At 64.6% G+C, this 18861-nt stretch overlaps 2 protein-coding genes across 5 annotated transcripts; one reads left to right on the top strand and one right to left on the bottom strand.

Moving 5' to 3' along the window:
- Positions 1–20: 20 nt before the first annotated feature.
- On the top strand, positions 21–12498 carry EPN1 (epsin 1). 4 transcript variants are annotated; one of them, XM_070401662.1, is made up of 11 exons: positions 21–264; positions 2857–3182; positions 6258–6507; positions 8138–8262; positions 8743–8817; positions 9200–9283; positions 9969–10272; positions 10546–10656; positions 10810–10896; positions 11557–11814; positions 11958–12498. In XM_070401662.1, exons 2-11 carry the CDS (start codon positions 2955–2957, stop codon positions 12164–12166), a joined length of 1731 nt encoding a protein of 576 aa, XP_070257763.1. In that variant the 5' UTR covers positions 21–264; positions 2857–2954; the 3' UTR covers positions 12167–12498. The 4 variants fall into 4 exon arrangements, with proteins under 4 accessions (XP_070257763.1, XP_070257762.1, XP_070257765.1 ...); XM_070401661.1 differs by having other exon boundaries at positions 10510–10656; XM_070401664.1 differs by lacking the exon at positions 8743–8817.
- Positions 12499–14906: 2408 nt separating this feature from the next.
- On the bottom strand, positions 14907–18293 carry RFPL4A (ret finger protein like 4A). The gene is made up of 2 exons (XM_070402495.1): positions 18008–18293; positions 14907–15433 (listed from the first exon to the last, which is right to left on the bottom strand). The coding sequence occupies exons 1-2, from the start codon at positions 18291–18293 to the stop codon at positions 14907–14909; spliced, it is 813 nt and encodes a 270-aa protein (XP_070258596.1).
- Between the last annotated feature and the right edge of the window lie 568 nt (positions 18294–18861).

Below are 18861 nucleotides of genomic sequence, written 5' to 3'. Positions count from 1 at the left end.
CACTTCCGCTTCCGGTCCGTCGCCTCTTTCGGTTGCTTCCCGTCCGCTTGGAGGCTCCCCTTCCCCGCCCGGCTCTCCGCGTCCCTCCCGGGCGCCGGGCGGCGGGGCCGTCGTCGTGCGGTCCTCCGTGCGTCCGCGCGTCCGCCCGAGCGCGTTCCCGCCTCCGCTGCCCGCGGCTCGGCGCGCGCCCCGCGACACCGAGGCCGAGCGGGGGCAGGGGGCTGCCCGCCATGACCCCCCGGAGTCCGGCGTGAGGGGGCCGAGGTGAGCGCGGGCCGGGCACGGGCCGGGGCGCGGGCGTCTGCCGGTCCCCGGTCGCCTCCGCGGCCGTGGTGTCTCGGCGCCGGGTGGGCCTGCACCGCCCGCGTCTCCGCCTCCGGCGTCGGTCTCTGTCACCGCCGCGGCCTTGCCGGGCCGTGTCCGTCTCGCCGTCTTACCAAGCACGGTCCCCGCGGCGGTGCGCGCCTGGTGGGCACGGCTCCTGCTCGGGTCTCGCGCGGGCGGCCGGGTCTGCGGTCAGCAGGCGTCTCTCTGCGCTGTCCGCTGCCCTCGCGCCGCGGGCCCCTCTCCGCGGGCCGGCGGCTGGGGTTCGGGGGCTCGGGCCGCCCCTCCCCCAGGCCCCGGGTCTGGTGCTGGCGACTCGGGCTCCGGAGCCGGGCCCGCTGCCCGGTCGCCTGGATGTCTGGTGCCTTCTGGCCCCACCTGGCCGCGCCCGAGCCTCCAGCCTTGGGGTGTTCGCAGTCGCTGCTCCTCCGGCCGCTGCGCGCTTGGCGAGGGGGCGCCGGTGACGTGCCCGCCGCTGTCCACTGTCCAGCAGGTAGAAAGCGTGTCATTGGCCGCGGGGAGCCCTGGCCTCCCCCGCTGCGGCGTGTCTGTCCTGCCAGGTGCTGTGTCGGTCGTTTTGAGGGTCCGGCCCCCCCGGAGAATTTTGTCCTGCCCCCCACCCTCTCTTGAATGGAACGGTTCCCCCACTTTTTGTGGAGCTTAGCCTGGTGCTAAGCAGCGTGGTGGTGGGGGACCTGAGTGAGCTGGTCGTGTGTTTTCTGATGTGCTTCGCTGTGAGCGCGCGGGGCCGGGGGTCTTCCGATGCCCGATGCCCCCCTCGTGGACGGGCTTGGGTTTCCTCTGAGAACAGCCACCCGGCCGGCCCTGGATGGGCCTGTCTCAGCCACCAGCAGGCCTGCCGGGTAGGGGTGTCTCCTGCCTTTCCCAGCGGAGGTTGCTGGGAGCAGGTGGCCAGGATCGGACCCAGATTCCCCCCTCTCTCTATTACGTGCCGTCTTCCTTGTCTCGGGTTTGCCGGTCCCAGGTCACTGCTGCCCTGTGTGGTTTGCTTTTCTCTCCCTGCCTCGCCGCCTCTCCGGGGCTCTGTACCCACGTGCGGTTGGGTCCCTGCCCGTGTCACTGCGTCTGGGTAGCCCCCTGCCCGCTCTCCCTGTCCCGCTCTCCCGGTCTCGCTCATTCCCTTTCCTCTCCGTCTCCCCACTCCATCTCTTGTCCAGGTGTGTCTGGCTGTGGGCCGTGGCCACCTCTCTCCAACTCTTTACATCTCCCTCCAGTGCCTGGGCCTCAGGTCGTGGGCGGGCTCGGCGGGTGTCTGTCATGGGTTGCGGAAGCGATGGGTGGTGGTGGTCAGAGCCAGGCTGCTCCCAGTTAGGCCTGCGTCCTGGGGCGAGGAAGTTGGCCCCCCTGGGCCTCGGTTTCCCCCCCATGAGGTGCCCGTGAGTCACGGGCTCGCGAGGATTCATTGAGTTGCTGTGTGTCCAGCACTTAGAGGAGCGCCAGCTACGGGGTCAGGGCCAGGGCCGGGGAGGGGCTGCTGGGTTGTCCCTGTTGCCGATTCTTGCCCCCCCTGTTCTTTCCTGGCAGCCTGGTCTCCCCTGGAAGGTATGACTTCTGGGGCCCAGGCCGGCCCAGCCTTGGCTGAAACCCTTAACCTCCACTGGCCTGAGGCAGGCGCCTGTGAGAACACAGCTGCCCTGAGGTGTTAAGTGAGATAATGGACTCTGGCTCCCAGGGAGGCCGCAGCCCAGGGCTGAGCTCGGCCTTATCTCTCCTCCCGAGCCTCGCCTCTCACTCCCTTCCCGCTCCTCCGCCTCCTCCGTGCAAGTCCTTGCGTCTGCCTCGGATTCTGCCCCTCCACTCTGCTCCAGGGGTGCTTCCTGCCCTCCCCCTGCCCTTCCTTCCAGTTTATTGAAAGGCTCTTCCGGCCCAGCCCCTCTGATGGGAAAAGCAGTGTCCAGACAGACGAGGCCTCTGCCCCCGAGGCTGGTGGGGGGGCCTTAGCCCCAGAGACAGATGAGTACAGAGTCACCAGGCAAAGGTGCCCCCACGAGGCCCTCCCAGTGGAGGAGGCCTTGGCTTTTGCTGTTTAAGGTCTGGGACGTGGTGCCCTGGGGGAGAGTGGGAGGGACCGGTGACTAGGGAGAGGGAGGGCAGGTGACCAGCTCCGGACACTGCCCACCCGGGCAGCCTGCCTCCCGCGCCCTGGTCCGCACAGCTCCCTGAGTTACCAGTGGGGCCCCATTTTACAGAGAGGAAAACTGAGGTGTGGGAGTCCTCAGCCCACCCAGGTGGCGGGCCAGGAAGTGCTGAGCTGGGTGTGTCCCCTGGGCCGTGGTCTGTCACTGCTCGCTCTGCCTCGGTGAGCAGGGGCCGCGAGCAGGAAGGAGCTGGCCACGTTTGAGGAACCGAAATGGATGGGGTGACTAAAATGGAGGGGGGCAAGGGCCGGAGCCTCCGCGGTCACTGAGGACCCCATCCTTCCCGCGGCTGGCATGGGGCCCACGAGGGCAGGGGTTCGGGCTGGGCGGCCCCGGGTCCCAGGTGTGTCTCCAAGGCCCCTCCTCTCCTCAGATGCGGTGACCTGCCAGCCCTGCAGTGGCCTCCCTCCTGCAGTTGCCTCCTTTGCCCACGACCCGGGGGGCCCGCCCCTGGCACCACCACCGGCCGCCATGTCGACCTCGTCGCTGCGGCGCCAGATGAAAAACATCGTCCACAACTACTCGGAGGCCGAGATCAAGGTCCGTGAGGCCACGAGCAACGACCCCTGGGGCCCGTCCAGCTCGCTCATGTCTGAGATCGCCGACCTCACCTACAACGTCGTCGCCTTCTCGGAGATCATGAGCATGATCTGGAAGCGGCTCAACGACCACGGCAAGAACTGGCGGCACGTCTACAAGGTCAGTGCCCGCGGCGGGTGGGGGTCACGCGTGGACCCGTGGGCGGGCTGGGGGGGGGGCGCTCGGTTGGGACGCGAGGGCGGGCGCTCTGGACAGGCTGCGGCCGACCCTGTTTCCGGAGGAGCCGGAGTCTCCATCTCCCTGTAAGATCGCTCTCGTTTCGTGGCCACAAACATGACATCTTAGGATTTTGACTTTAACTTATTTCTGAAGACGTGGCCACTCCTTCCAGGAATCACGCACCTGGGAGGCCTGAGCAGGTGCATAATGTCCGTCCCCCTGCCCCAGTCCAGTTCCCTCCCAGAGCCGCTTCCGCAGCCTCTGTCTTCCTGCGGGGCCCTGTCTGTATGTCCGAGCACCGGGGGTGTGGGGGGCCACGGACGGATCTCAGGCGCTTCCATGGCGTATGCCCTTGTGGGAAACGGAGCCGTACATTAGCGTGGTTTTGCCGTGCGCCGTTTACACCCACTTTTCATAGGGAAACGAGCCTGAGTCCTAGAGATGAGACCCTGTGGGGACAGAAAGGATTTGTCACTGTTTTTAACGAGCGCGCAGCAGTCTGTGTGTGGGCTGGCCTGCTCGGCGGGACCAGCTGCACAAACACGGCTGCCTTCAGCGTTCTTGCATTGCCATGTTGTGGGGTTGGGATTTCTGGGTGGAAGGACGCGTGAATGTGCCACTTGGATAAATGTGGCTGCAGTGCCGTCCACGAGAGCGGCCTGTTGACTCGCCCAGTGGTGCAGGCAGGCACCCTCCCCAAGGACCGGACAGACCGACCGCCAGCAGCGCTCGAGCTGGCCTCCTGTGTGCGGCCGGGGGCGGGGGCTTGGGTTGGTGGCCAGGGCCCACTGCCGGCCGTGTGGCCTCGGGCCAGTCCCTGGACCTCCCACGTGTGAGGGTCCAGCCCAGGAGTGTTGGAGGGGCCTCCTGTTGTCATTCCTTCAGGAACCGTGGGTGCGGGCCTGAGGCCTGCGCGGGCCGGGCTGTCCGCTGGACTCATCGTTGAGTCAGTTTTTGGTCATTTCCGGGCGAGCCTTTGCATGCAGGTGACAGAGGGCCAGGGCCGGGAGGGCCGAATCCAGGAGCGCAGCCTGAGGCAGGGAACGGTGGAGGCACTTTCCTGTCTCCGTGTTCCAGGGGAGGAAACCGAGGCACAGAGGCGGGGGGTGTGCTGACACTCTCCGGGAGGGAGCTGTGTCAGCTGCCTGGTCCCAGGAATGCGCGTCTGGGCAGCCAACTACGGCCCAGGGGCCAAATCTGGCCCTGCCTGTTTGTAGATAAAGCTTTGTCGGCTGAGGCCGGCCTCTGGGTGTGCAGTGTCTGTTCTGTGGGGCACAGCGGTGTGGTCGGGACAGGACCGCACGTGCTGGGACAGAAAGCTGGCGTGTTTCCCCTCTGGCCCTCACCCAGCGCTCCTCCTGGAGCCCCGGGCGGCGCGGCCTGGCTGCTTCCAGAGGGAACGGACTGTTGGACCAGCTAGTTGCCCACTTTTAAAGCACGTCCCCACTTCCCACTGAGGCCCAGGGCGGGAGTGTGCAACCTGGCTCGCGCCTGCAGGTGTGCGCACCTGCGCGGCCACCGCCCGGGCACAGGCCCTGCCCTGTCTGCTGAGGTTGTCCTAGAACGTCTCACAGCGGTTCTGGTGTCAGCCCCACGCTCCCCGCCGGGCGGGAGGTTGACCAGTGTGGTGGCCATTCCTACAACCACATGGCGGGTACCCGGGAGCCTGTCGCCCCCGAGGGGGTGGGTGTTTGGGTTATTTCCGGGTTCACCGTCTTTTCACCACAATCCCCAAGTCCCCGAGCTCTGGAAATGAGCATTTTCAGGGTTCGTTCGCACAGGGTGCGCCCAGGACTGAGGTGGGGCTGTTTGCCTGGCATTTCTCGGTCCCATGACGCGTGAGCGGGGTGCCCTCCGCCAGGGGGGCTGTGTCGCGTGTGGGGAGCAGGGCCGGCAGGGTCGGGAGCCCGCCTCCCGCAGGGGTGACTTGTCCTTTCCTTTCTCCTCCAACGCGCAAACACCTGGAGGGCCAGTTAAAGACTAACCTCCGCTCGCAGAGGTAAATACTGCGACACGCCTTCGGGAAGCCTGCCAGGCCCAGGTCGGGCTCCGGCAGAGGTCACAGGTTCAGAGGGCTTGCCTCAGTGCCCGGCCCTCCCGCAGCTCCTCCTGGGCGGGTTTGGGGGCTCTGCCCTTCTCCGAGGGAGGCCGCCACGGGGGTGTCTGGCTCCCCAGGCTGCAGGCTCCGGACTACAAAGGCCTGCCCGTTCCCTCCCCCCTTTTAATTTAACTTGAAAAGACAATTTGTTGTCACATCATAAAGTGCAGAGGCACCAAAGGCTGTTCCTCCCCTCCTTCCCCCCCTGCCCAGCCTGTTGGTGTGAAGTTTCACACTTGCAGTTGTGGCTGCTCTACACCAGCCACCTATAGAGACCGAGGCCTGGAGACTAGAGACCGCAGTCTGCAGCGGAAGGCAGTGTGTCGGGCTGGGGGAGGGGGGCGCTGGGGGCGGTAGAGAAAGCAGTGTGGCTGGGGCGGGCTGGCTCGGGTCTGTGGGAACGGGCTCTGGTGGGGAACGCGGCCTGGCACAGACGGGCAGTCATTTGTCTCCCTACCCTTTAGATTTGCGTTTCACAGAAGCAGCTGGGTCCGGGCATCCGCGAGGTCCGGGGGCTGGGTGACGGCCGCTGCGGCCCTTACGGACGTGCACGTAGCTCCCAGGACACGCAGCTCCCAGGGCACGCCACCGACCCCTTTGAAGTCTGGAGTTGGGGGCCTTAAGCGCCTTCCCAGTGCTGTCAGTGTGGTCACCCCAGGCAGACACCCTGCCCATGGCGTCAGCCCGGCCTCCGGTGCTGGCCACCCTGCTCTATGAGCTGTGTCCACGCCCTGCCGTGCGGGTCAGCGGGGCTCCTGGTGCTGCTGTCACTGCGGGCACCTGTGTGGTCAGGCTCAGCAGGGGTGGCACGGTCAGCGCCGCCTTCCCCTCAGGCTGTGGTCCGGCATCCTGTGGACAGGCCGGGGCTGGCGCTGGAACCCGAGTGACCGCCGTGTCCCCCTGCCCCCCCCCCGCAGGCCATGACGCTGATGGAGTACCTCATCAAGACGGGCTCGGAGCGCGTGTCGCAGCAGTGCAAGGAGAACATGTACGCCGTGCAGACGCTCAAGGACTTCCAGTACGTGGACCGCGACGGCAAGGACCAGGGCGTCAACGTGCGCGAGAAGGCCAAGCAGCTGGTGGCCCTACTGCGCGACGAGGACCGGCTGCGGGAGGAGCGAGCCCACGCGCTCAAGACCAAGGAGAAGCTGGCGCAGACCGCCACGGGTGAGCCGTGTCCCGTGGCCCAGGAGCCGGTCTCCTCCTGCCCCTGCTGGGCCCCTCCCGCTGCTCCTTGCCCTCCTCGCTGCGCTCACTCCCAGATGCCAGCTGAGCGATGCCCTGCGCACAGCCTGGGTCCTGGAGAGGGCTGGGTGCCCGCAGTCCTGTCTGTGTCCATGCCCAGGAGGAGAGAATGCCGCTGGAGGGGAGAGGGCTCCCCAAGCCCCGGGTCAGAGACAGCCCCCGGGGGAGGGCACGCCCTCAGTGCAGCCTGGCCTGGGAGGAGCAGGCGGCACCAAGGCCCCAGAGGCCGTGTGAGGCACAGGCCAGCGGTGGCTGGGGAGCAGCTGGAGGCAGAACCTGCTGTTGACCCCCAGGAAGTGGGTGGGGTGAGCGAGCTCGGTTTGGGGTGGTGACCTACATTGGGAAAGAGGCACTGGGGCGTCTGCGTGTGGCCCCCAGCGTAGGGCACATCTCGGGGAGCTTTCCGTTTGACCACTGGGTGGGGGAAAGGCCTTGTGTCCTGGGCAGGCGGGCGTCACTGCAGAAACGGCGGTGTCAGCGCGGTGGGCCACACGGCACAGACAGTTCGTGTGGCTGGGACGTAGACCTGGCGGGGCCGGGGCCCAGGGCCCCAAGGGGCCAGGCAGTTCCAGGCGGTGGGGAGGCGGTGCCTGCGGACAACGGGGTGCAGAGTTCTCTGTGAGCAATGGCAGGAGGAGGCGCCTGGGCCTGCGGGAAGGACCAGATGCCCGGGGAGCCATGACCCCCGCCTGCCCGCGGGAGCCTGGCGTGTTGGGAGGGCTGGGCATTCTGCTCTGACCTGTCACAGTACTCTCCGTCCAGCAGCCACTCGGAGGTCAGGGCCGCGCTCCAGGCCGCGGGGGGTGGGGTGGGGTGGGGTGGGGGGTGCGCTCCAGGCAGGGGGAGGTGGGCTCTCAGCGTCCGCTTGGCCTCAGGGCTGCCTCCTCCTGCCACTCGCAGGCGTTAGTCTTAGACCTTGAAGTTTCGGTTGTGTGTGCTTTTCTCAGCGACTTGAGATAGTATTCATCTTTGGATTTTTTCCCTCCCAACCCCTTAAAACAATGAAACCCTTTCTTGGCTGACGGGCTGATAAAGGCTGGGCCAGCGTGGCTGTGGCCCGGTTTGCTGACCCGAGCCCTGGGCACCGTGAGGGGTGGGCCAGGAGCGGGTCCGCAGGGCTGACGGCCGGAGCTGAGGGGCGCTGCTGCCCTGGTGCCTCTACTTCTCCACAGGCAGAGGCTCGGCCTTAGGCTGGGGCTGGGGGCCGGGAGGAGCAGGGTGGGCCTGGTCAGCTCAGCGCGTCTCTCCATCCTTCCTTCGTCCATGACTCGGGCAGGTGTTGTGCCTCCCTAATGCCCACGGTCCTTAGCTGTCAGCCAGCCCCCCCCCGGGGGGGAGCTCAGGTTCCCCAGGTCCCCCCTCACCTGCAGGGCTGTGCTTCCCTGACCTGTCCTCCCGGGTGGGGCTGCTGGGGCTGCGGGAGCTCAGCTCAGGCCCCTCCCCCACTCCTGGGCCCCAGATGGGTTCAGGGCTGCTGGGCTGGAAGCAGGAGGTCGGGCTGGGGGTTCCCCTGTCTTCACTGTCTCACGGCCCCCCCTCCACCCCCCCGCAGCCTCCTCTGCAGCAGTGGGCGCGGGGGCCCCGCCCGAGGCCGAGCAGGCGTGGCCGCAGAGCAGCGGGGAGGAGGAGCTGCAGCTGCAGCTGGCCTTGGCCATGAGCAAGGAGGAGGCAGACCAGGTACCCAGCGGCTGGCGCGGGGCGGGCGCGGCGTGGCAGGGTTTGACTTTTGTTCTGCCATCCCATCTCCATGCCTCCCCTCGCCCGCCTGCCCGCCCTCTCTCGGAGGCCTGCAGTCTCTCCCTGTCTCTGCTCACCCTGGACCCTGTGCTCTGCCTCCGTCCCTCCTCACTCCGTCCTGGGCTCCCCTCCCGGCTCCCTTCCCCTCGCCTTCCCTCCCTCCCTCCCTCCTCGCCCTGGAGGCTTGTCTTCCTCTGGCTCTGCCTGCCCCTCCCCAGTTTGGGGAACCGTTTCTCCGTGTCTTTGGCTTTGCCTGACCCGGCTCTTTGTCTCCGTCTGTCTGTCTGTTTCTCTATCTGTATCTTAGTCTCTCTTGCTGTGTCTCTGTGTCTGCCTCCTCTCTCTCTCTCTCTCTCTCTCTCGCTCTCGCTCTCTCTTGGCCGCCTCCCCCGCCCGCCCCTCACACTGTCTCTCCCCCAGCCCCCGTCCTGCGGCCCCGAGGATGACGTCCAGCTCCAGCTGGCCCTTAGTTTGAGCCGAGAGGAGCACGATAAGGTCAGAGAGTCTCCCCGCCCGCAGGCCCTGGGACCCGCCCCGGTCCCGCCGCCTCTGAGCTTCCCCGCCCTCGCTAGCTGGCACGCTGGCACCGCAGCATCTGTAGCCGTGGACCTTGTGTGGGACGGAGCCCCGTGACGCCCGCTCAGGTGTCAGACAGACAGACAGCGAGGGCCTCTCCCTCCGCGGCATCCGGGCCTCGTCACCTCCTCCCTGCAGACCTGTGTCCTCACCCGCCTGCCCCGCCCGCGACCTGTCCGCCCATCCCACACGTCCGCATCCCATTTTAATTTCCGTCACCTTTGTCGGGGTGGGAGAGGGTGCGCGCGTCGGGCCACTCAGACTGACCTTCCCCTGCCGCCTGCCTTCGTGGCCCAAACAGGAGGAGCGGATCCGCCGTGGGGATGATCTGAGGCTGCAGATGGCCATAGAGGAGAGCAAGCGGGAGACCGGGGGCCAGGAGGAGGTGAGTGTGGGGAGGAGGTGTGGGCCCTGCCCTGGGTGCATGGGGCCTGTGTCCCAGCTGCCTGTCCTGTGGCCTCGCACTGTGTGTGTCCCCAGTGTCTTCACAGCAAGGCCAGCCTCCCAGGCCGTGGCTTTGTGTCACGAGACTGGTCCTGGCTCCCAGGGTGGGGACAGACCCCCGGCCAGTGAGGGCGGACAGCTCCTGGCTGGGTGGCCAACACTCTTGCCAGTGCTCCCGCACAGCTCAGCGTCCCCGGGACTTTGACCATCTACGCACAGCCCCGGCCACTACGGCACCCGGCCACGGGCCTCTGTGCTGCTTGCATCCTGGGGGGTGGTCACCTCCACATCCCAGGACAGGGCTCTTGTCGCCGAGTCCAGCCAGGACGCGGGACCTGTCGGGGAGGGAGTGCAGCGTGGGGAAGCCTGGAGCGGGCCGTGATGCGGAGGCGCTGGCCAGGCCGGGTGCGCTTGGGGTGCACCGGTCAGCGGGCGTGGTGCTGGGCTGTGGGCGTCTCTGGCCGCTGTCCTCATTTGTCCAGGGGCCGTGGTGGGCACGTGGGGGGGAGGGGGTGCGGGGTGGGAAGGGTGTAGGGAAGGCCGGGTGCTGGGCTCAGGTACCAGGATCGGGGGTGCTGTCTCCCCCTCAGTCCTGTCCTGCTCACCCCTCCCCGCTTTCTCTGCAGTCGTCCCTCATGGATCTCGCTGATGTTTTTACGGCCCCGGCTCCTCCGACGGCCTCGGACCCCTGGGGGGGCCCAGCACCCATGGCCACTGCCATCCCCACAGCCACCCCTGCCTCGGACCCTTGGGGGGGACCTCCTGTTCCTCCAGCTGCTGATCCCTGGGGTGGCCCGGCCCCTACCCCAGCCTCCGGGGACCCCTGGAGGCCTGCTGCCCCTGCGGGGCCCCCAGCTGACCCTTGGGGTGGGACCCAGGCCCCTGCAGCTGGAGAGGGGCCTACCCCTGACCCGTGGGGGAGCTCAGACGGTGAGTGCCAGCCCCGGCCCCGGGCGCAGTCCTGGGCATGAGGTAGCTCCGAGGAGACAGCCTAGTGGGGCGGGAAGAGGGGGGCGGCCGGAAGGTCATGGGGAGGCTGGTGGACACAGGGGAGGTCTTCCTGGCTGGACCCAGCCTGATGGGGGAAGGGACTGGGCCTGGCGCAGAGGGGTGAGGGCAGGGGGCCTGGAGCCACAGATTCGAGGAGACAACCCCCATCTGCCACAGGTGGGCCCAGCCCCTCACGCGCCTCCTTCTCACCAGGTGGGGCCCTGGTCGGTGGACCCCCAGCTGCTGATCCCTGGGCCCCAGCCCCGGCCTTCTCAGACCCCTGGGGGGGGTCACCTGCCAAGCCCAGCACCAACGGCACTGCAGGTACTGGGCGGGCGCTGGGCGGGTGCTGGGCGGGGGCAGAGTTTCCAGTGAAGAGTCTCCCGATCCCTGCGCAGGGAGGGGCGGGGGAGGTGGGAGGGCGGCCCCGGGAGCCAAGTGTACCTCCCGACCCCCATGGCCCTGTGACCCCCACAGTGGTCGGGGGCTTCGACGCAGAGCCTGACGAGTTCTCTGACTTTGACCGACTACGCACAGCCCTGCCGACCTCAGGGAGCAGCACAGGTGAGCGCCCGCCGTGCCCGCCCCCCGAGGCCCGCCCAGGCAGGGTCAGAGTTGGCGGGTGTACAGCCTGGCCAGGCCCAGGGCCCATCTTGTATAAAAACAGCTTTATTTGTTGAGTCTAACTGACCGTCCCCATCCCCATCTTCAACAAACGTTAGCTGTGTCTGTGTCGTGAGATGATTTCAGGCTTAGAGGAAAGTGGGACAACAGCATAAAGAGGTTCCTTCCTTGGCTCAGCCCGGCCTCTGGCCTCCCTGCCCGGGCGGTTCTCCCAGGTGCCTCCCTGTGCCCTGTGCAACCCTCCCTCACCTGCCCTGCCCCCTGCCCCGCCCCCCTGCCGGGGGGTGGGGGGGGGGGGCAGGTAGCACCATGTTCCCGCAGTCTGTCGGGAACGCCTCTGGTGTGGGTTTGCCTGTGGCCCCTGTGGTCCCTCTTGCAGTGAAGCGGGGCCTCTGGGGCTCCCCGTGTGCCTGTCTCAGCACTAGCTGGGGTTCCTGAGTCAGCTTTTACAGCAGATGGCAAAGGACGGCCCCAGCCCAGCCCGCCTCCCACTGCGTGTGGGCCCAGCAGGCTCTGCTCTGGAGGTCGCCACGTGGTGTCCCCTGCCCTGGGCCTGGGGCCTGGCTCTGCCGCTCCACCCTGTGCCCTCTGCCCTCCCAGGGGAGCTGCAGCTGCTGGCCGGGGAGGTGCCCGCCCGCAGCCCCGGGGCCTTCGACATGAGCGGGGTCGAGGGCTCTCTGGCCGAGGCTGTGGGGAGCCCCCCGCCCAAGGCTGCCCCGACCCCCACGCCGCCCACACGGAAGACGCCGGAGTCATTCCTGGGGCCCAACGCAGCCCTCGTGGACCTGGACTCCCTGGTGACTCGGCCGGGCCCCACGCTGCCGGGAGCCAAGGCCTCCAACCCCTTCCTGCCCAGCGGTGAGTGGCCTCGGAGCAGGGGTGCTGGGGGCCCCTCCCTCTGGCAGGAACAGGGGTGCTGGGCCCCCCGTGGGCAGGGGGGTGTGGGGGGGCCCCCTCCCGCAGGCAGGCCCTGACTGCTGTGCGCCTCTCTTCTCCTGCAGGAGCCCCGGCCACCGGCCCCTCCGTCACCAACCCCTTCCAGCCCGCGCCCCCTGCAACGCTCACCCTGAACCAGCTCCGGCTCAGCCCCGGGCCCCCGGTCCCGGGGGCACCACCGACATACATCTCTCCCCTGGGCGGGGGCCCAGGCCTGCCCCCAATCCTGCCCCCGGGTCCCCCGGCCCCCAACACTAACCCCTTCCTCCTATAAGCCGGGCTGGGGCGTGGCCTGCCAGCCCCGCCGCTGCCTGGGACACCAGTGTGTGAGTGCATGTGAAGCGGCCCGCGCCCTCCCTCCTGGGGCCACTCACACTACACCTCTTCTCACCCACCGCCGCCCCAGACACCACCCGGGGGATGGGGAGGTGCCGGCCAGAGGAGAACCCCGTCCGTGGCATTAGAAGGAGGGACAGCAGGCCCCGTCCCCCTCCTCCCGCTCCTGACTGGCCCCTTGATCAGTGTTGAGCCTCCTCCCCGCACACCCTCGGTGAATCCTTGGTGATGATTTTGGCAACTTCGGGAATAAATGGCAATTCTCATGGGCGTGGCTCCCACAGTTCCCATCCGTCCTTCACGTGGCCCTTCACCTGGAGGCCCAGGGTGTGGGGGCAGCACCCCTGGTTTCTGACCTTCTGGAGCTGGGGGGGGTGTGGGGTGCAGGGCCAGGTGTCCCGCCTCCACAGCCTTTGTTCTTGCCCAGGAGACACCTTGGCACAGGTGAGGGGACGGGTGCAGAGCAGTCACAGGCCAGGGAGCGGCTGAGCTGGCCGGGGTGGCCTGTGCCCCCAGGGCAGCCGAGGGGACGTGTCCCCAGAGGGGAGTAGCAGGGGAGCGGGTGTGGGTGAAGGCCCTGCGGCTCACCAGGTTGATGGGCTGGGCTGGCAGGGCCACCAGGACAGGCCTGGGCTGTGGAGCCCTCAGGCGGCTGCTTCAGGGCTTGGTGCCGGGAGTGTCTCCTGGGCCTGGGGAGGCGGGGCCCCTGGGGCCCAGTGAGGGGGAGGGGGAGGCCTCCAGGCCACTGCTTCCCTGGAGCTGCCTTCCAGTCTTTAAAGAAGTCAGCCTCTGCTCCAAGGTTGCAGGTTCGATCCCGGGTCAGGGCGCATAGAAGCAGCCAATGAATGTGTTAACAAGTAGGACAGCAGCCCTGGCCAGTTGGCTCAGTGGATAGAGCATCGGCCTGCCCACTGAAGGGTCCCGGGTTCTATTCCCAGTCAGGGGCACATGCCTGGGTTCCAGGCGCGATCCCCTGTGGGGGATGTGCAGGAGGCAGCCGATCCATGGTTCTCTCCCTCTGAAATCAATAAAAATATATTTAAAAAGTAAGTAGGACAATAAATCAACCTCTCCCTTCCCCTCTCTAAAACCAATAAAAGTATAAATAGGGAAGGCAGTGAAATAAAGCGAGCTGTGGTCTTCTGTGTGCGTGTTTGTCTCGGGGGAGGAGGGCAGGACCCGGCGCGGGGCAGGCTCTGGCCCAGGCAGGTCTGCAAAGCCGCCGCCGCCTCCCGGAGCCTGTGCAGGAGATTCTAGAACATTCCGGCCCCCGCTTCCCACTGGAGCTGCCACGGGGTCCCGACCCACCCCTGCCCCGAAGCCAGAGCACCGGGCTGGCAGGGGCCGGACGGTCCCTCCTGGATGTTGGAGGGTCATTCCTGCCTCGCTGGTTCACTTCCGCTTCGCGTGCCTCCCTTTTTCTTCCATTTCGTCTCCAGGGCCCGCGCGGGTCTGATGTCGGGCTTGGGGTCAGGCCACCCCGGCCTTTATGGGCCGTGAAGGGTCGTGGGGGTGCGGTTCTGCCCAGGGCGGTCCCTGTCCAGGCGGCGGGAGTGGACAGGCGCCCGCCGAGGGGCGGGGCTGCGGGGCTGCGGGGCTGCGGGTCCACCGGGGTCAGGCCCAGGGCGGGCGCTGTGCGGTCTGCGGCCGGCAGGGGGCGCCCGAGACCAGGTCAGTCGCCGGAGCTCGGCCTCCAGGCTGCCCGGGCGGTCCCGGGGCGCGGCCCACACACCCGCCACCGCGCCTGCCTCCCGCGCCTGCTCCTGAGCCTCTCGGCCGCAGCCTTCCCGCGTGCGTGGGCGCTTCTGCGGGGACTCCCGAGCGCCCGGATCCCAGCTCCGAGCGCCCGGATCCCAGCTCCGAGCGCAGCCCCGCTCAGCCTGCCCCGGCAGGTTCCGCCTCCAGCTGATGCCCAGCGTCCTTCCCGCCGGGGCGGAGGCCTTTCACCCGTTTAGTCCTCAAACCCCTCCCCCCTCGGGCTGCTTGTCAGTAAAGCCAGTGGACACGCAGCCACACCGGTGGATTCCTAGCCGCCACCTGCCCGCCCGATTGTGCCTCCGGCCCGGGACAACCACACTCCCCATGTGCTGACACGCTTCCCACCCCGAATTTTTTAAAAAATATATTTTATTGATTTTTTACAGAGAGGAAGGGAGAGGGATAGTTAGAAACATCAATGGGAGAGAAACATCGACCAGCTGCCTCTTGCACACCCCCTACTGGGGATGTGTCCGCAACACAGGTACATGCCCTTGACCGGAATCCAACCCGGGACCCATCAGTCCGCAGGCCGACGCTCTATCCACTGAGCCAAACCGGTTTCAGCACACATCCAGCGTTTTATTTAGTCTCTAACCTCCTCTCCACACCAACTTCAAAGAAAAAAGCGAAGCGTTTGGCCCTGGATCTGCAAATTCAGAACACGTTTATTAGCTAATCAGATACGCAGTCCCAAATGGCACCACCGAAACCACACCGCACCCGGGAGGCCCGTTTCCCGCCGACGTGACTCATTTCCGCTCGGCCTCAGGGACTCGGCCACGGTTTTCTGCTGCAACTCGTGGCGCACGGGTCACAGGCAGGCACGCCGGTCGCGGTGAGCGCGCAGGTAGCCCGTGTCCGTGTCCCCCAGCTCCGGGCTTCCCTGGACCCTCCCCCGACCGCTGCCCGGCGGGGACTCAGGGACAGAGGGCCAGCCAGCTCTCAGCATCCCCTGTGCAATCCGCAGGCCCGAAAAAGGGGCGCAGGGGCTCCTCAGCCGAAATGGGGAACGTGAACACGTGGGACCCATCGGCCACGTGGTAGAAGGAGAAGGTCCCCATCTCCACGTCCAGGAAGAGGCCCAGGCGGCGCAGGCGGGGCTGGACCATGAGCCCCAAGGGGGGCTCGGTGCCGGCGATGAACTGGTTCCCGTCCTTGCAGCTCACGGTCCAGAAGCCGAGCTCCGCGGACAGGACCACCTCGCCCTGCCGGGGCGCCGACTCCCTGCAGAGGCCCAGGCTCCACTGCCGGCTGCTTCCCACGTCCACCTCCCAGTAGTGGCGACCGGAGGTGAAGCGGGGAGAGCCCAGGACGCAGGGGGAGTCGTTGAATCTCCCAGGGTGGGCTCGGCGCCCCCGTGGGAGACCCCCGATGCGGACCCGCTGCAGGTTCTCGGAGATGGTGAGGTAGTTGTGGGCGGTGTCCACGTCCAAGGTCATGTCCACTGTGGAGAGAGAAAGGGTGGACTCAGCAGGTGCACGCCCCGGGCCCCCCCTTCCTGGCCACTGCCAAGGCCCCCACACCTTCCTGTCTGCAGTGGGCATTTTCCTGGGGAGACTTCCCTGGCTCCGGATTCAATAGAATTTTATCTACAGGAGGAATGATTATAACTGAGGAGCTAGTCTTTGTCCATCGTAGGTATTCTCTTGACATTAAGTGATTCAATTGAGTAAGGACTTTTCTTCTCTCTCTCTTCTTTAATAAATATATTGCTTTCAGGAAGGGAGAGGGAGAGAGAGATAGAAACATCAATGATGAGAGAGAATCATGGATGGGCAACTTCCTGCATGCCGCCTACAGGGGATGGAGCCTGCAACCCAGGAATTGAACTGTGACCTCCTGATTCATAAGTTAACGCTCAACCACTGAGCCATACGGGCTGGGCTAAAAAAAATTTTTTTTTTTTATTGATTTCAGAGAGGAAGGGAGAGGGAGAGAGAGAAAGAAACATCAATGAGAGGGAATCACTGCCTCCTGCACGCCCCCTACTGGGGGACCAAGCCAGCAACCTGAGAATCTGCCCTGACTGGCAATCAAACCATGACCTCCGTTCATAGGTTGATGCCCAACCACTGAGCCACCCGGGCTGGGTGGGACTTCCTTTCTCTTCAGTAAGGAATACACACGAAAAATAGACCACGAGTACCATTTGTTCTCAAAATTATCATAATGCCCGGCAAGGGGCCTTGATCAATGATTCTCCCTCATCATGGATGTTTCTCTCTCCCTCTCCTTTCCTCTCGGAAATCAATAAAATAATAATCATGCAGATTATCACAAATTTCAAGGGATGGAAAATATTTTACTTCTTGCAAAATGATATTGACGTTAAACATTAAAGCTTTCTCTAATCTCTTCTTTTAAAAAATATTTTTTTACTGGCTTCAGAAAGGAAAGGGAGAAAGAGATAGAAACATCCATGATGAGAGACAATCAGCCAATCGTTGATTGGCTGCCTTCAACCCCCAATGCCCCACACATGTGCCCTGACGGGGAATCAAACCTGGGACCCTTTAGTCTGCAGGCCGAGGCTCTATCCACTGAGGAACACCGGCGAGGGCTTACCCTGTCTTCATAAACAGTTACCTTCCTCACTTGCTGTTGGTGACTAGGCCATGGCGCTTTACTGCAGCTACAATGAACAGGGAACAGGAGGTGCTCGGAGTCCTGACATTACGACGTGTCAGAACCTCAGCAGCAACCTGGACCCAGACCCGATGGGGCGGCGGAAGGAGACTGAGTCTGCGCGGCCGGGCCTCCTGCTCCGACCCTCTCGCTGGGCAGGGAGAGTGGGCCTCCTTATAGGACCTGCGCAGCGAGCCCGAGCAGCCTCAGGCATGAACCCTGCCCCCCACAGACCAATGGCGTTTGTTGTTTGCTTTCTTTCCTTTTAAATGAAAAACAAATGTTTTTATTGGTTTTTAGAGAGAGAAAAGGAGAGGGAGAGGTAGAGAATTAGCCATGAGAGAAACATGCATTGGCTGCCTCCTGCACGCCCCCTACTGGGGATTGATACCCCACACCACTCTCTGGGGCACTGTTTTAATTTGGTGGATGGTGTTAATCCTCACCCCGAGATCTTTTTTCCATTGCTTTTTAGAGTGCAAGCTAGGGAGGGAGTCGGGGGAGGGAGAGGGAGAGAGAGAGAGAGAGAGAGAGAGAAGCATTGATGTAGGTCGACTGGCTGCCTTCAGAGGGGCCGGGACAGTGTTGGTGGAGGGAGCCCTCAGCCCAGGTGGGTGCCCTTGAAGGGAATCTGAATCCCCGCCCCTTGGGCTGGTGCTCCTCCCAGTGAGCCCCACCGGCTGGGGCTCTTTTTAAATGTTGGAATTAATTTATTTTTCATCGTAATCGAACTTGGGGACTGAAGGGTCCCCAGGCCGACGCTCTTTCCACTGAGCCAAACTGGCTATTACATGTTCACTGTAACTTAAAAGTAAATAGAAAAAGATACTTAAAAAAATTTCCTTGCCCTGGCTGGTGTTGCTCAGTGGGTAGAGCGTCGGCCCGCGGACTGAAGGGTCCCGGGTTAGATTCTGGTCAAGGACACCTGTCCAGGTTGCAGGCTCCATCCTCAGTGGGGGGGGGGGGGGGGGGGGGGGGTGCAGGAGGCAGCCGATCCATGATTCTCATCACTGATGCTTCTCTCTCTCTCCCCCTCTCCCTTCCTCTCTGAAATCAATAAAAATATATTTTTAAAAATTTTCTTAAAAACACATGAACAATAACAAGACTCGGGTAGTACGTTGTCTGTAACATCCAGTCCACGCAAAATCAGGTTTCTGCCTGTGCCCGTCTCCAGTGGGGCGACTGGGACTATTGGGGAGCCCAGGTCTAGGGCGATGCAGGGTTATATTTCCCTAAAAACCTACAGCCGGTTGTCATGTAGACACTCGGGCTAGAGACACTGGGAAAGAATGAACATTCCAGGTGCGGCCGCCAGGGGAGGCCCGCCTGTCACGGGGCCTCGAGAAACTGCCTTCCCTCTGGGTCGGGGCAGGGCGCCCAGAGGTCTCACCGTGGAACTTGCGAATCTTGGGGTCCATCTGCAGGACGGATGCCAGCTGGGGCTCCATCGCCTTGGCCTTGGCCGCCAGCCTGCCCAGCACTCTGTTGGGCTTGATGTCGGCAGTCTGAGAAACCTTGGAGCAGTTGGAGCACCGCACCCCCTGGCCGCCCGGCTCCTTGGGCAGGGCGCGCAGGCACCGGCGGCAGCAGATGTAGCCGCACTTGAGCTTCACGGGGTCCTCAAAGTACGTGAGGCAGACGGGGCAGCGGGCGGCTTCCTTAAAGTGCTGGGCCATGGCCGCCGCCTGGGGGGTAAGAGGGGGGGACCGGGCGCGGTGAGCCTCTCTTGAGGGAGAGGGACTCATGGGTCCCGGGACGCCTCCTCTTTCTAGGATAAACATTTGCAACCAGGACCCCTGGGTGAGGAGGATGCAATCGAAGGGCCAATAGAAATGGCTCCAAGCCCTGAACTTCTGAGGTGCAACACGCTGGTTGGGGTGGGGCTTAGCCACAGTGAAATGCGTGCAGCCTAAGATTTTGAAGACCAGAGGGAAAGAATGTGCGCTCTCGCCCTGAGCGGTTTGGCTCGGTGGATAGAGTGTTGGCCTGTGGACTGAAGAGCCCCAGGTTCAATTCCGGTCAAGGGCATGTACCTTGGTTGTGGGCACATCCCCAGTAGGGGGTGTGCAGGAGGCAGCTGATCGATGTTTCTCTCTCATCGATGTTTCTAACTCTCTATCCCTCTCCCTTCCTCTCTGTAAAAAATCAATAAAATATATTTTTTAAAAAATCAATAAAATATATTTAAAAAAACAAAAAAAGAATGTGCGCTCTCTCCTGCACAGCGCCCCCCCCCCCCCCAAA

This window comes from Myotis yumanensis, unplaced genomic scaffold, assembly GCF_028538775.1.
Source record: "Myotis yumanensis isolate MYYU_CA2020_CCGP unplaced genomic scaffold, mMyoYum1.0.hap1 SCAF_23, whole genome shotgun sequence".
Lineage (NCBI taxonomy): Eukaryota > Metazoa > Chordata > Mammalia > Chiroptera > Vespertilionidae > Myotis > Myotis yumanensis.
The sequence above is the reverse complement of the archived record's forward strand: the minus strand, read 5'-3'. Positions and strand labels throughout refer to the sequence as shown.